This window comes from Drosophila virilis, chromosome 3 (genome assembly GCF_030788295.1).
Source record: "Drosophila virilis strain 15010-1051.87 chromosome 3, Dvir_AGI_RSII-ME, whole genome shotgun sequence".
Classification (NCBI taxonomy): domain Eukaryota; kingdom Metazoa; phylum Arthropoda; class Insecta; order Diptera; family Drosophilidae; genus Drosophila; species Drosophila virilis.
In genome coordinates, this window is record NC_091545.1 from 9,363,024 (window position 1) to 9,378,782 (window position 15,759).

The following is a 15,759-nucleotide window of genomic DNA, read 5'->3' on the forward strand; positions in this document are numbered from 1 at the left end:
TTCGGCGATCAGCACCACATCTTATTGTCATTAATCTCGACAAGCAATGGGCCTCAGCTTGAGCCATTGTCTGACATAAACAACTTGTCCCATGTGCAACAGTGCAGCGCATGAAGTTGTTTGCTTGTAAAACGACCGCAAAATTGTCTGGCTTCGAGCTTGATGCCTGCGGCTGCAAGCGGCGTGTGGGGCAACGCAGGTGTGGTTGACACTGAGGCACCGTCCACCCACAATTCCTAATTGCAAACAAGTCTGCAGACCTGCAAATAAGCACGTGGCCGCTCCAGGGGGTTTTCTGCGCATAGTTAATGGTCTCGTATTACCAATGATTGTGTCCGGTGGATAAAGTGTCTGCGGTTGCTTAAATTTGCCGCAAAGGTGCAGGTGCATTACCAAAGTGACCTCTGAATAGGTATACAAGTTGTTCTAATACCCTATAAATAAACCATATTCCCAGTAGACCCAGTCATTCAGAATGTAAATAGCTTATAGGTAATTCTTACTAATTATGGTTTACTAAAAATAATAATAAGAGTATTAATAATAACCTGGACTATAGTAGCTATAAACTATTTATGTATTATGTCTACATAAGTATTTTAAAAAATTGTTCATCTTAAAGATAATTCTCTTCTTAATTCTATATATATATTAAATTAGTTATTCGTACTTCTTTTCGCAGCATTCTGCCTGTTAACAATGCGTTCGCTTCTGTACATCGTTTGGCTGGTGCTGCCATTTCTGGTTCCAGTTTTGGGCTCTTTCGAATTAAGTGGCCAGACCATTAAAGGTAAATATTAACTCTATTTAATTTTATTACATTTAGTTTTTTACTGGTACTTAGCAGCTGGAAGTTTCCTTAAAACTGTTGTTCAACTTTAAAGACTTAAATATTAGCCAGAGAATTAATGTTAAATGTTTGCTTTTTTCAAAATATATGAAACAGATCCTATTAATATTTCAACATGAATAATAACTATTAATTGAAAACAATTGTTTTAAAAAATTCGTTGCACGCTTTCGGGAGGCCTTGAATAATATAATAATACAGACTTATTCAATGCATACCTTAAGGCGGGCATCAACATTCATACTCATAACTGCTCAATTTTATTTATACACTTATTTGAATTGGCATCGATTGGCATATCTTTATCCCAATTTAATTATTCCTTCCTATTTTTATATCAACAGATGCACTCGGTGAATATATGCTGACGGATATAATGAACAGCAATCAGTATACGGGCATTGAGTTTGCGGAGGGAGAGGATGGCTTTCCGGCCTTCAAGCTGCTCTCCACGGCAGATGTAAAGTCGCCCTATCAAATGTTGCTGCCCGAGAAGCTATACGAGTTCGCCATACTAATCACCTATCGCCAGAGCTCGCTGAAGGGCGGCTATCTGTTTAGCGTGGTGAATCCACTGGACACTGTGGTGCAGCTGGGCGTGCATCTATCGCCGGTTGTCAAGAACAGCTACAATGTGACGCTGGTTTATGCGCAACCCGACCAGAGCGCAGGACGGAAGTTGGCCAGTTTTGCGGTTGCCCACGTGCCGGACAAGTGGAACTCGATTGCATTTCAGGTGTACAGTGACAAAGTGGTTTTCTATTATGACTGCATACTGCGCAACACCACGACTGTGGTGCGAGATCCCTTTGAGCTGGTATTCGCGTCGGCCTCGGTACTGTATATTGGCCAGGCTGGTTCCATAATTGGTGGCCACTTCGAGGTAAGTTCTGGCGGCGGCCAATTTGCTTACGCATATAATAATTATTGTAATAGCAGACGCCAACTGGCAGCACACATGTCTATTTAATTGATAAGGGGTCGCGATTGAATGGGTAATTTGGGCAACTCGGGTCTTTTTGGGAATTTACGGAGCGGCACATCAAAGACATAAAGACCACATGCCTTTACGCATTTCAATATGTACTCGAAACTCTTGTGCAATGAACTCAATGTACTCGTAAAAGTACACGCAAGTACTCGTTGAATAGCTGCAAGTGGCTGTTTCAACCATTCAAGCATTCAACCACCAACGGATGTGTTGAAATAGTTCGCTGTAGAGCTTTTCAACACACCTGCTGGCAACAATTCCACCACTGCACCCTTATGGGGCGCCAGTTTGCCACGTAGCGGCCAAATTGGCAGACAACTCAGACTCGGCACTCAGTTGGCTTCACTCAGTGCGCACAGCTAAAAGGTACTCACACTCATATTAAGTATACGCCAAGCATGACAGAGTTTCACTCAAGGCTCGCGCGCTCTCTGTGCTTTATTCAGCGCCTGTGAGGACGAAGTCTTGGCGGGCACGAGTGAAATTTTGTTGTCTGAGGCACGAGCTCAGCTGGAGCCAGTGTATCCTGAGTGTTTGTGTGTCCATGTGCGCGCCATGTTGCTGTGATTTGGCTTACGTTGGGCCTGGCCGAGACGAGTGCGTTTACCTTTCAGTCGCGTTCGGTGCCGCAAACAGTTAACATGTGCGTACGGCTGAGACGAGACAGCGCTACGTTTTTCCACACTGCCACAGCACACGCTGAAGTCGCGCTCTGACTCGTCGCCTCCTGTCGTAGCTCGGTCTTGTTCTCGACCACGTCCTCATCCTCGGCGCTGTCGTCGCCGACTCTGGTCGGCATCGTGAAGCGTATGCGGCTATGTGTGAGCCAGGCGTAAATGAAGCCATTGTGCGAGTTTAGCCGCAAAAAACGAAAGTGATTTATGCCTAAATGAAATATGTTTGCATAATGTCCAAGTGAACCGAAACGTGTAACGTGTAACGTGAACCCGAAACCAGCCAAAAAACATCGAAGCCCCCAACGGACTCGAGTCAATTAAAATTCAATTATGCGTTCAAAGATGAAGCAAAGATGGCGCAAACGTTTGAAATTGCGACCACTCACCTAGCTGCCAATGCCAGTGCCCCAGTGCCCCTCTGACTGGAACAGTCTTCGAGACCATATCAACCTGACTACGTTACATATCAAACAACATTCCTGGCCGCATTCGTGTCGCTGATTGTTGCGCGTGTCCCTTGCCTATATCGCGTGCAGTTGACTAAACGCCTGGCCAGATTTTCTGCAAAATTAATAAACGTAATGCTCGAGTATTACCTATAGCCAGTAAATTACCAACATATCCACACACCCAGCCCCCGCGCCCGGCTTGGTAAATAAAGTGTGGCGTAAAAAACCAACAGAGACCAACACAAATTTGTTTGCCCGCCGAGCAAATATTTACAATTAGTTTGGCTGGCAACACGGCTTTTTATTCCTGTTGCAGTTCGCGTTATTGTTGTTGTACATTTTGTATTATGCTCTTGTTTTTCGTGTTGTGCTACTTGCCGTGTCCATCGCCATCGCCGTGTCAAGCGTGTAAAATTTGAGCAGCTCCGTTGCCAACGTCGTCGTCGCCGTCGCCGGTTGTAAAAGTTTCGTGTGGACCAAAAGCGGCGCCGGTTCAAGTTGAAGATGAAAAATTTAAAACTCACAACTTTTTGCCACTGCCATTGTCAGTACCGCGCGCATCGAGCTGCCCCTGCCCCAGCAGCTGGCTCTCAGTGAATTTGTTCAAATGGAAATCAATCAATTGCACAACGCAAAAATGCATGTGGTGTGGCAGCGAGAGAATTAATTGCGCTCAGCGGGAGCCAACGGCTGGCAGCCCAGCTAACAAACGCACATTGCCACAACTATTTCGTTTTTTGTTTAAACAAATAAAATACGCTGTCATTTGTAATTACAAATGAGTTGCCGATAAGTGCATAACTTGAACGAAATAAAAGAAATAACACAATCGGAAAGTGTAACGCAAAAAAAAAAATAAAAATAAATAAATAACTATTGTAATTTAATTATCTGTGATTTTGTCAACATATTCAATATTATCAACACATACATATGCAAATGCAAATACATATACAAATACGCTACCACGTGCATATCGCGTAGTTAAAGCTATAGCTTAATCCAACTGACTTTTAACGCGCTCAACTCGAAGGTAAATACATGCATACATTTTAATAATATATATATGTATTTATATATATACATATATATTTGAATATATATGCTATATGGTTCGTACTCTGCTGGCATTAGGAGTACAATAGGCCACACAAATGGTTTGAATGTCGCAGGCTGTTGCCTATCAAATTGAGCATTGGCTGCGCATAAATTATGACAAGCTGGGCGGAGTAGGAGGGACTAGGAGCAGGTGGGGGTGGGGCGGAGGCAGCGGCTTCCCAGGCTCGTTGCGCCTTATTCGCGTTGGCCCAAATCAAAGGCAAACTCATTAAGGCAGCGCAATGCAGTAGCAACAACAAGCATGAATAACCAACATACACACACGCACACACACAGCACACACTCACACATGTGCATATTAAAGCTGCGCTATGTGTGTGTACGCCTGTGTGCGTAATATTGTGTATACGTAGACTATTGTGCGCTCCGGCCGACCGCCTTTGTCTTTAGCGTTCTGGCCGCCAGGCAAACGAATATACGTTTTATTTATTAAATAAAAGGCCTTTTAAGCGCCTGCATTATAACAAAAGATATACGCAGACTTACCCTGACCTCTGGCAACAGATATAAGGTTAACAGACGGACAAAGTATAAGCCAGGCTATTGATGACATCCCAAAATAAGCATTAAGCATCCATATGGGGCCAAAAGTTAAATATTTAAAACATGACTCCATTAATTCCTCGAGTCACAAAACTACTTTTGCGGCTGTCACAGGCTCAGGCTCAGCATTTCAATTGCGGCTTTACTTACGTCAGCCTCGTAACAATTCGCTTTCCCAACCCGAAAATATGGACTAGCTGAAATATGGTATTTGGAAATTTTCAGCTTTTGCTGTGCAATCAGTGCGTGCATTTAATTAAATGGTATTACGCATATGACATGTAACAACAACAACAACAGGAATATCAAAAACCGAGAACTTTAAATAGTTTATATATTGGTTTGCTGTGCGGGGCTTAGTTCGACTCGTGTTAAAGACTGGCAACAAGCATGAATACATACTTATATATATAATTGTGTAGTCATAAATTTTCATTGCTGAATGTTGCGTGCCTTTCTCTCTGCGTGTGTGCGTGTGTGTGCATGTGTGTGTGTAAAACGTACATTTAAATATATCACAATTTGATTGTGTGTTCTACAGCTGCTGCTGCTGCTGGTGCTGTTGTTGTTGTTGTTGTTAACACCGTTGGCTTACATGCCAGCCCCTCAATGTGGGCTTTATTTTCAGTAATATGTAATTTTGATTTGCAAATTTATCAATTTGGCATCATAATACAATATTTTGACCCATTATGTTGACACAATTTAAAATTCAATTTAAAATGTTTATTTACATATTCAGTCAAATTGCCTCCCACAATAAGTTGTTTTCCATTTACCGCGATTGTGTTTTGAAATTAGTTTTCAACTAAACCATTGTCTACAAATATAAATACGTGAACACAGGCAATCGCCCAGATTTCAATTATATATAAATGCAAATTCTCTAACATACATTAACATGTCAACGGAATTTGTAATACAGCATTGTGATTAGATTTAATTAAATTCCAAGTAAAATTTCAGAAGTACGGTCTAGTGCATTTTTTAGTAGCGCTCTCTGAGATTTTCATAACTTCAAGCACGCCATAAAATTGACAACTCAAACAGTTTTTTTAGTAACTCGTCCGAATGGGTTTATGCACAGATTATCTCCCTTTTTTAAAGAATATTTTACTTTGCTCTTTTTTAGTCTGATTACTCATCAAAATTGTAGCACTATAATTTCTATTCATGCTTGCCTTTTCAAAGTATATTTCTGCTCCCATTGCTTTATTTCGGTCATGATGAAGATACATGCACAGACTTTTTATAAGCAATAATGTATCTTTTATTGCTAATAAAGATGCAGCTCGTTAAATTTAAATACAATGCTGATTTTATGGTTAGCTCTGTGATTTGTGGACTCGAGGCAAATGGTTGGCCAACTAAAAAACGTTTCCATGAGAAAGTAAAGCCAATCAAAAAACTATTTTATATGATTATATGGCTGCCCGATTGGGGCCTTTAAGCAAGGAAATAAGCGCCCGTACCCAAAAACCCGGCACCAATAAAGATAAATTATGCAAACGTTGGACTTTAATTATACGACTAGTGAAGCGGTTAACGCCCAGTGCGCCCACTTGTTATGTAGCCAGGGAAATGTGCCCGACTAGTTGGCTTCTTATTAATTTAACCAGCTATTTATGTGCCCGTTGGAGCGCTCACATATACGCACAAATGAATATGCACACACGCACTCACTCCGTGACACATTTAGTCATGTGTGGAATGGGATTTGGGGCAATTGTCAAACAGGAGGCAGAGGAGCTGCTATCGATCAAACTAGCCCAAGTCGGAGTAAACTCTGGCAAGGGTGGGGCAGACATTCCTTCTGGTGACATTTTATTGTGCTTGCTTCTTATTAAGGATGCATGTGTGACACATGTTTAACCCCTGCTCAGCTGGAACATCAGTTAGACATTGTTACTTGAGCTTTGAATCAGACAAAGACATGCCAAATGAAATTATCTAAAGCGGAAGTTAGTCTCTGTTTGTGTGTGTGTGTCAAACGCTGTTTATTAAAAATAACATGTCAAAATGTAGAAGAAAAACCGCTTGGCAATGAATAGACATAAAATACACACACATGTCTATATATGTGTGTGTGTATGTGTGTGAGTAAGGTTCGCTTTTTTAAACATGTCACCCCATTATCCTCATTAGGCGCTAACGGCTTGGGCAACAGACCGAAACGAAAAGGTCCTGCAGCTTAGATCCTTTTGTGCAGTATTATTATTTTTTGGTTACATTATGCAATAGCTTACATTTTGGCTACCATGACAACTTCAAAAGTCATTACTCATTTTCGGCGCACTTAATTTGCAAGTAGATATGAAATTTTCTTATCGCCCCCAACGCGGCTGTCGCCCCCTGAGGGCAGCCCTTTTTTCTCATTGTTTTTCCCTAGTTGTGCCCCTTTTCATTACGCGACCAAAAACGCAGTCGAAAAAGTCCAAGTAGGTAATTTCATTAGGAAACTTGAGCCGTGTCAAACTTTAAGCTTAAACTGCTGCGCCTGCTTCTGTGGCAGCGTTTGGGCTGCAGCCGTAGAATTTTAATGCTGCGTGAAGAGTGCCACTAAGGCAAGGGCAAAGGCGAAGGCAAAGGGAGGGTGGACCCGGCTAGGCAATGGCAAAGGCAGCTCCACTCTCGAGTCCCGACTCTTGGGCGCATAAAAAAGTTTCTTTTTGGCTTTCTTTCTGGGCACACACAAAAAAGTTTGTTTTACACCACTGACTCAACCGTTGACTCAATAACTGCCTGCCATTTCAGAGCGGGGTATATATGTGTGTGTGTGTGTGTGTGCAGGTGTGCGGGTGAGTGGGCGTGGCAGTGGTGTCAGTGGAGCGCGTCTGTTCGTTTGGACTGCGCTGCTGCTGGTAGACAGACACGATTATCGTAATTATGCGCTGACTGTAGCATACTTTTGTGCGCGCTGAGCCTGCCGCTTAACTGCTCGCGCCCGTGTGTGCGAGTGTGTGTGTGTGTGTTAAAGGATACTTTTGTGTGTGTTGTGCGCCAACTTTTACCGCAATTATGTAGGTTGAAAAGTTGGCGGTCGTTTTTTATTTCATTTTTGGACTGCTCAAGGACACGCCAGCAGCCCCAACGCCCACCGCAGGCATTCGGCTTATGCCTTTATGCGCTCCAAATAAAAGCCGAGACATCTTTAGCATGTGGCCAAATCTAGGCAACGCGTTTTGTTGCTTGAGACTCACATATTTCGTTTCGCCATGACTTGGCTATAATTCAATATTTTCGCAAATAAACTTGTTGGCAGCTTAACTTTTCATAAAGTTTCTTTTCGTAGCCTGTTTCTTTTTATTTTCATTCCCTTCGTTTTTTCTTTCTTTGATTTTTCTGGCTTTTATTTTTTAGCCGCCCCTTTTGCGGCGCAAATCGGTGAGAAAATGCTGACAAGCGAGCAAGCCACAGGCGATAGGTGAGAAAGAGAGAAAGGCGAGAGAGTGGAGAAGGGAAGAGAAATTAAATAAAACGTGTTACATTTGTAGCGTTCAGAGGAAGTGGCAGTGCGAGCGTCTGAAAAGAGGCTGATATGGGCGCTTGAGAGCCGCGTGTGCCACTAAAGCGCTTGGCAAGGTTAATACGTGCCACAAAAGCCATTAGGCAGCGCTCGACAGAGGCAGCCGTAGCAGCAGCCCAAGGGTCAAATACATTCAAGCCAAGAGCACAACATTCAAACCATTTGTAGTATGTGGCCAACCAGCAGCAACAACAAGCCTAACAACCACATCCAATTAATATGCCAACTCATGCATCTTTTTTGTTTTCCAGGCAATCGTGAGTGTTACCCGAGTTGATTTCTAGTGCTAAGTGTTAAAGTGTCACCGTGTGTAAATATCAAAATTGAAACATGGCAATGGTCATTTCGACGCGCGCGAAACTCGTTATAACCGCGTTAATACTCTTCTTCCTGCTCGGCATTGTGCTTGTGACGGGCTCGACGAAGGGTTGGTTCAACCCCAATCGTTTCAACGGCGAGCGTGTGGCAGCCAGGATACAGGTAACTAAACCAAAAGCAACAAGTCTAGGACAGACCCTAAGCTACATATCAAATGCCATATCATCAGCTTCAAGAGCTTGCCAATTAATTATAATTACGAGTCTCCTGGACAACAACGACAATAAAGCGTGCGACTGCAACCAATTTATCAGCTTTATTTTCAGTTTTCACAACTAGTTTTAGACGTTGTCAAAGTCCCATCTGCTAAACCGTGTAATTTGTAATACGTAATTCGAGTAATGTGTAATTTGTAATGCTAAATGCTTAATTTCCTGCTGCTACTTGAAATGCAAACAAATGTCTCCAGTGCGAAGGTCGGACAGAGGGGTGCGTGTGGGTCGCGGCTTATGCGACCCCAACACGCACACATCTAACCAACAAGAGGCCACAAAATGTTTAGACTTGCTTTTAAATACGCTACGAGACCGCTGAGCAAATAAAAAACATATGAAAAAAAAGAATAGAATATATTTCTACACTACACGAAAGCAAATAAACTTTATTGTGACAAATGTTTCATGACAGCCAACCATTTTGTTGCTGTCCTCATGTGTCATATGTCGGAGCATGTGTATCTGTGTGTGTGTGTGTGTGTTTGAGCTAAAGGCATGCGGCTTAGCTTGACCAGGTGAGTTAATGTCATGTCAGTGTGTGTGCGTGTGTGTTTGTGTATGTGTGAAACGTATAAATTAAAAAGGAAACCATTGTAATTATCAGAAAACATTGGAAGCGCTTGTTCTTCTCTGCCCCGTGGCACAAGATAAGTTGACAAAACTGACAAGGGTTGAGTGTTGTCAACTTAAAACAAGAATACATCAAAATGCAATCACCGACCGCCACATACTCTGTGGTCAATGCCATAACAGAGGTCAGCGGGGGAGTCAGTCCGACTCTCTCGTATTTGCTTTATTTAGCAGAATTATTCTGATTTGTTTGTTTATGCAAATATGTATCAGAACATACAAAATAAAAACAAAATAATGCTTTCAGTAAACATTTCAGCAAACATTTATTCAGGACTTCAAGCTGAAAAGGCGATACTTATTTAAGAAAAATTTAACTAACGTAATACTAGAATTGTACAAGCTCAAGTTACCCATTTTATCTGTGGTTACAGGGTATTACTACCCGTAAATGTGCTCTGTTTAAGTTTTGCGCACCCTGCGTATACGTAATATGACCTTTCAACTGTTTTGCGGGCTCTGATTAGTATCTGTGTTGGTGTGTGTATGTGTGTGCGTGTGTATGGATTAACAGGTGGATCGCTGTTACACACAAAAGCCTACTCAAGTGGTATTTTAATGGCCTCACATTGGTGGCTGATGTGTGTATTCGTGTCTGTGTGTGGGCCAATTTAAAAGCTTTCGCCAAACCATATTCCAAATTTGATACTTTAGCAACATTAAGAAGCGCGTGCGGTGAAAATGCAAAAATAATTATATCAAATACGAAATAAACTTTTTATTCAGTTTACTTGAAGAGACCCAAATTTAATATTGTATCAAAATTTTGCTGGCAATTAGGTTGAATATAAAGTCTAGGCTTACGAATTGTATGCCAGATTGACTGGATAAGAAAATGATTTTCATACATATTTATTATTTGCCAGCATATCGTAAGGTAGCATAGTATGGACCCCCATTTGGTATGGACACCTCCCATTGTTTACACCTCTTCGCAGGCAGGCAACAAAGAACACAATCAACGCCGTCGCCTCGTCTGCTAATACCTGCATAATTGTTGTGCTAATTTTGCCAGCAGCCCGCCCAGTTAATGTGTCTATTGACACCCGACTGGGAGCGGGTCATTTGGGTAGTTACAGTAAACTACTACGGCTACGGCTACGGCTATGACTACTACAGTGTGCACTGCTTTGACATTGTTTACGCTTACTTATGGGCTTGGCTGGCTTTTACCCGGGACTCTAGGCCGCGACGGGCGACAGACCGCGTAGTCTGCATAGTGATTAAACTAATTTAATGCAGCTACAAACCACAACAGGAACGACAACAACAGCAACAACAACAAGGAAGAAGGGCAGAAAAAACATTCATTTAAAACATTCAAAGTGTCGCATGAGAAGGACGTAGAAGTCGAAGTCAAACGACAGCCGTTAACGAGCTGACTTCGATAGACGTTCCCTTTGCCCAGCCCTTGGCCCCTCTCCCTCGCTCTTACCAGTTTCATTTGTGCGAACGAATGTGTTTGGCAAAGTGGCAAAAAAAAAGGAGAAGGTAACAAAGTTTAGCAATAAAAATCTAAATAAAAGCCCGAGTACTGGCAGCGACACGGCGCGGCTGAACGTTGAACTAATAAAGTCATTTCTGCATGCTGCCAGTCGCGCGTCCCTCCCTCACCCTTGACACCGCCCTTTGGCACGCTAACGGGGCGTCGGCAGTGAGTTCATTAGCAGCAGCTAACATTACAAAGCCTCAGCGCGTTGCAGCTGTTGTTCTTGTTGTTCTTGTTGTTGTTTGTTGTTGCCATTTCAGCTGTTGTTATTGTTGCCCCCTAGTTTTTCGCACAGTTGCCACAGCCGCTGTTAATTATGGCTGAAACTCGAGGCGAACGCGCCGCGAGGCGTCTGCACGCCAAACGGAAAACGGCAAACAGCCCTGCTTCTAGTACGCTTAGCAGGGTCTAGTAGCGTGCAGCGCTCCCTACTGGAAATTTATAAAAGTTACACGTAGATTGACAGGCAATTTGTTATTGTATTATATTGAGGTGGTTATTTGGCTGCCGCAACTAGCTCTATTGACTGAGTGGTTCACAGTGACAGTCTCTCTGTGTGTGTGTGTGTGTGCTCATACGTATGTGGGCTGCGGTTTAACTGTGTGTGGTTATGCAACAGCAACAACAACAACAATTATAACCACTTTTAGTACTTATAACAAGCAGCAACAATAGCAACAACAACGCGTATTCGCATTCATTAGTGCCCAATTAACCAAAAGCGATGGCAATTATTGTAAATGCGTCGAATTAGACTGGACTCTTCAACACCTACAACTGCTAGCAGGACACTTATATTGACCGCTATTAGCTGTGACCCCATGCAGGTGCTGCAGAGCAACAAAAATATACCAGACCAATTGCTGGTTATTGAATCTAATTGCTAGCGCTCAAGTTCATAATTTAGTTGGCCTCGTATGCTCGACTGTTTGATGCCCTGCTCCTGCGTTCGCTGGGGCTATATCTTATCACGATAAGTCAAGAGGTGCGTGTTGCGCAAAGTGGACACTGTCACGCAATTGCTTAACTTACGGTAAGCATTCCATATCGGAACATGACCATAAGCCATGCAGAACTGCAAGCGGAAATAGCTGCAAGTCCGACAACACAATTTTCATTAAAATAAATACGTTGTTTAGAATGTCAGCCATGAGTTACATTATAATCATGCCAGATAAAATCGTAAAGCTATATTATTTTCATAATTATTTAATAACGTGTTTTCTGCTTGTCCTGCATACTTCTTTAAAGAAACTTTCCTATTTTGTATGCCAGCTTATTTTTAGTTAAAGTTCGATACATGTTAGTGGTATGTATGGGTAAGCACTGCAAAGATTCCATTCGATATCGATTTGAACTAGCGAAATGCTTTTTGATCACAAATTGAAGTTAACACAGAAACTGGGACAAATAAAATATAATGTCCTCGAGATAAAAAACATGCTTCGCAGTGGAATTGTAACAAAATATTCCAGCTTTATGCAGACAATCTATTTAACTATGTACATTAGTGTGTTACGCAATCTTTTCCATTCTCCGACTCTCTGTCTCTCTAAACTGGCACACAATCCACACTCTCGGCTGGGTAATAAAAAACTCAAGAAAACACATTCCATTAGATTTGCAGCGGCATTCGCTAGTCATATATTTATGAATGTAGTCGCATTCGCTCGGCTACTCCCGCAGCTGGTAATAAATAATGAGAGTATCAAAATATGTATGTGCACTACTGAGACAACATAAGAATTGAGCGGCACTGGGAGAGGGAGGGGGGTAGGGACAGAGAGGTGGGCTGTTAGAGCAAAAATAAAGAGTTGGCCCCAGAAGTAAACAGAAGAAGTTTGGCATGTTGCAAGTTGCTGGCGCCGACATTCCGACTCGTGCGCACATATTTGTGAATAAACATATGAAAAACTATCTTCCGTTACGTACTATATGATAATATTTTATTAAAGCACAAGTCAGGGGGCGCAAACGTTAACGTAAACGATATAGCAAAGGGACTGAATACGTTATGCACACGCACACACCTACTCGAACACCTGCCCCCTCAACTAGACACGCCCCGGCAAGCATTTGTCTATTATATATTTATTGTGCCACGAACAAACTTGACGCACTTCCGACTCCGCCACACTTCTGCGCCCCGCCCTCTCCACTCTATACTCTATTTGGTGTGTGACATGCCCCGCGGTCACAGCTGTTGCTGTCCCTGCGTAGACACTTGATGGCATAGATAGCGTAACTTTGCAGAAGATGCGCTGACTTCTGCGGTTTGCCTGCGATAGGCACAACAAAGTTTTTGTCAGTTCTCCCAGTTTTCTCGCCCCCCCCTCTGCAAACTCTGGCTCCACGTTCGAACTTAACTTGTTGCATTGACAACGGGCAACTTGGAGTGCAAGTTGCGTTGTCGATTTGCTGCCACCGTGTGCTGCATGTCAAAGATAAGAGCATGTTGCAGCTGAACTTTTGTGTGGCAGGATGCGACTCCTGCGGTTATTTTTGCAAATTGGATGTAACCCAAGCAGCAGCAGTTGGTAAGCGTGCTGACACGCTGCAGATTCGCCACGCACATTGCAGTCCCCAACTCAACCTGGCCACAATATAAATAGCACTGATTTGTGCTCGGGACTTGTCGCCATCTACGGGCTTTCCACTATCTCCGACTGCGACTGCGACTTGCTGGCAGCCCAAAAGTTAAGCCCAACCAACCATACAACCCATTTGTTTATTATGAAAATAGAGTAGAGGTAGAGGGCGGCTGGCTGGATGTATGCTTTGCCGTTGCTGCTGCTTCTGCTGCTGGCCACAAAAACCTTAAACTGATGGCACACTTCACGTAGAGGGTTTTCGCCTCCGGCCCCGCTCAACGCTCAACGCTCACCGTTCAACGCTCGTCTCTCGACTCTCGTCGCTCTGTTGCTGTTGCTGTTGCTGTTTCGGAGCTGCATTTCCGCCTGAATGGCGCTTGTGCTTGAAGCAACTAACTGCCTGGTTGAGTGGGCAGGGGCACAAGTATGTCACCAAGCGGGAGGCCCGGCCCAGCCACGTCTGTGTGCGCCGTACTTAACGTTTTAAAACTCTACTCCGTACATGGCACACTATATTGACTTTGAAGCATAAAAAGCTTTTCTGGATACTCCAATACACTGGGGGGTGCTCTCTTTATTACAGCCCTCTCAAATGAAGCCTTCACGTGGGTGTGTGGGTGTGTGTATGCGTGTGTGTGTGTGTTTGTGTGTGCATGCGCGCCCGTGTGTGTGCACTTGAGTGTATTCGTTTGGTTGGCCGGATAAACTAGAACAAAGAAACGGGTTATAACCATTCAACAAACGAGTCAGTACTACGTGGATATTATGCTAGCCGGAGCCACGGCAGTGGCATCCTGTTCAGCTGCCACCACCGATGGTTGCCGTTCGGAGTCAAACAAATCGCAAAAGTCCTGCACAAAGCCCTTCAAGCTGGACATGCGGCCGTGCAACTGGGTAAAGCTGCGCTCATCGAAGATTTTTAGCCGTATACGATCCTCGGTGCCCTTGGTATCCGCGGCCCGTTCAGAGTAAACGGTGCGCTGTGCCAGCAGCTTGTTGCAGTGGCGACTGCAGCAGTTCACAAAGGTCACCATGTCCTTGATCAGGCTCTGGGCCAAGAGGTAGCGGCCAAGCAACTGCTTATCATCTGGTGGCTGTGTCTCCTCATCCTCCAAGGCTGATTGGCGCGCCTTGAAGTGGTCGACCACAAAGGCCTGGAACTTAACGCCAATGGCCTTCAAGTCTTCGGTCATGCCTTTCAGGGCATTCTGCATTAAGTGCATAAGACCCTATATAAAGGGTATATAGTATAAGAGAATATATCAGCTAATAGAAAAACTAGTCGGGTAACTCACATTCATCTCGGTCATGTAGTGCAGATGCGAATAGATGCTGTAATCTGGCCACCAATCAGCCTCAGTCTCATTGTCATCCACATTCTGCGCTTCGGATACGAAGCGTGTGGAGACTACTGTTCGCAGTATGTCAATCCGTGGTATCATTAGCTCTTCGATCAGATTGCGCAGCTCGAGACTTACGTACAACGGCAAACGCTTCGCAGCGCTCTGCTCGTTCGGATTACTTTGGATTTTAGTGGGTGGCATTTTGAGCCAATGCTTTGTCGCTTATAAAAGAATTTAAAATATAACTAGAGACTTTTCGAGCCGACTGGACTTTACTCAATTTGAACTCGATAAAGGTATATTCGTATTAAATTCGCGCCTTGACATTTAGGGGACGGGTAACTAAAAACTATTTGGACAAATCTAAAGTAAGCTTTGTTTTAGACAATTAACAACATAAAATGAACTGCCTACTATGGGTTTTGAAAGGCTAGGGTATGCAGAATAATTCACAGATTAAACTAGCGAAACATAAAGTTAGCTGCAATTTCTTTTGAAAATAGAGCAATAAATTAAAACAATTATTTTAGTACAGGGTAACTTTTTGTGCAGCACTCCCGACTAGTGCATTCAAACTTTTCCCATTTAATTCATCACAAGTTAATTCTTAATTAAATAAAATATTTTTACAACAACAAATCAAATCAAAAAAATGTCCTTTAGCTGCTTTTTGATTGCGTATACGCAACGTTGGCCAGCGTATATACGTGTTTGCCATTGTTATTTTAAAACTGTCTGAACCAACACACGCGCAGGACACTAATACGAAGATAACGTGTTGGTTTATGCAAAATGCAATGTGCATGTGTGTGTGTATGTGTGTGTGTCTGCATTGCTTGCTTTAAGCTAATTGTTGCTGGCGCTTTTACCAAATGCTCGACACCATTGTTGCATTTCCGCTTGCTGCTTCTGCTGCAGCTCCTGTTTTTTTACGGGCATCCAGCCCAAGTACTTGCAT

The 15,759-nt window shown here is 43.1% G+C and overlaps 2 protein-coding genes across 19 annotated transcripts in view; one reads left to right on the forward strand and one right to left on the reverse strand.

Annotated features, from left to right (window-relative positions):
* Nucleotides 1–15,759, forward strand: part of Mp (collagen XV/XVIII-type protein multiplexin) — a 58,630-nt gene that overhangs the window by 18,263 nt on the left and 24,608 nt on the right. For 14 of the 18 annotated variants that reach the window (XM_070207883.1, XM_070207890.1, XM_070207886.1 and 11 more), the window contains exons 3-4: nt 683–790; nt 1,195–1,733. In XM_070207883.1, coding sequence (XP_070063984.1) covers nt 700–790; nt 1,195–1,733 — 630 coding nt within the window. In that variant the 5' untranslated portion in view covers nt 683–699. Of the gene's footprint in view, nt 1–682; nt 791–1,194; nt 1,734–2,290; nt 4,001–8,406; nt 8,636–15,759 lie in introns of those variants that run through there. The other 4 variants (XM_032434594.2, XM_032434595.2, XM_002046849.4 and 1 more) reach the window with 4 other exon arrangements.
* On the reverse strand, nt 13,996–15,143 carry LOC6623757 (uncharacterized). The gene is made up of 2 exons (XM_002046850.4): nt 14,754–15,143; nt 13,996–14,687 (listed from the first exon to the last, which is right to left on the reverse strand). Exons 1-2 carry the CDS (start codon nt 15,000–15,002, stop codon nt 14,211–14,213), a joined length of 726 nt encoding a protein of 241 aa, XP_002046886.1. The 5' UTR covers nt 15,003–15,143; the 3' UTR covers nt 13,996–14,210.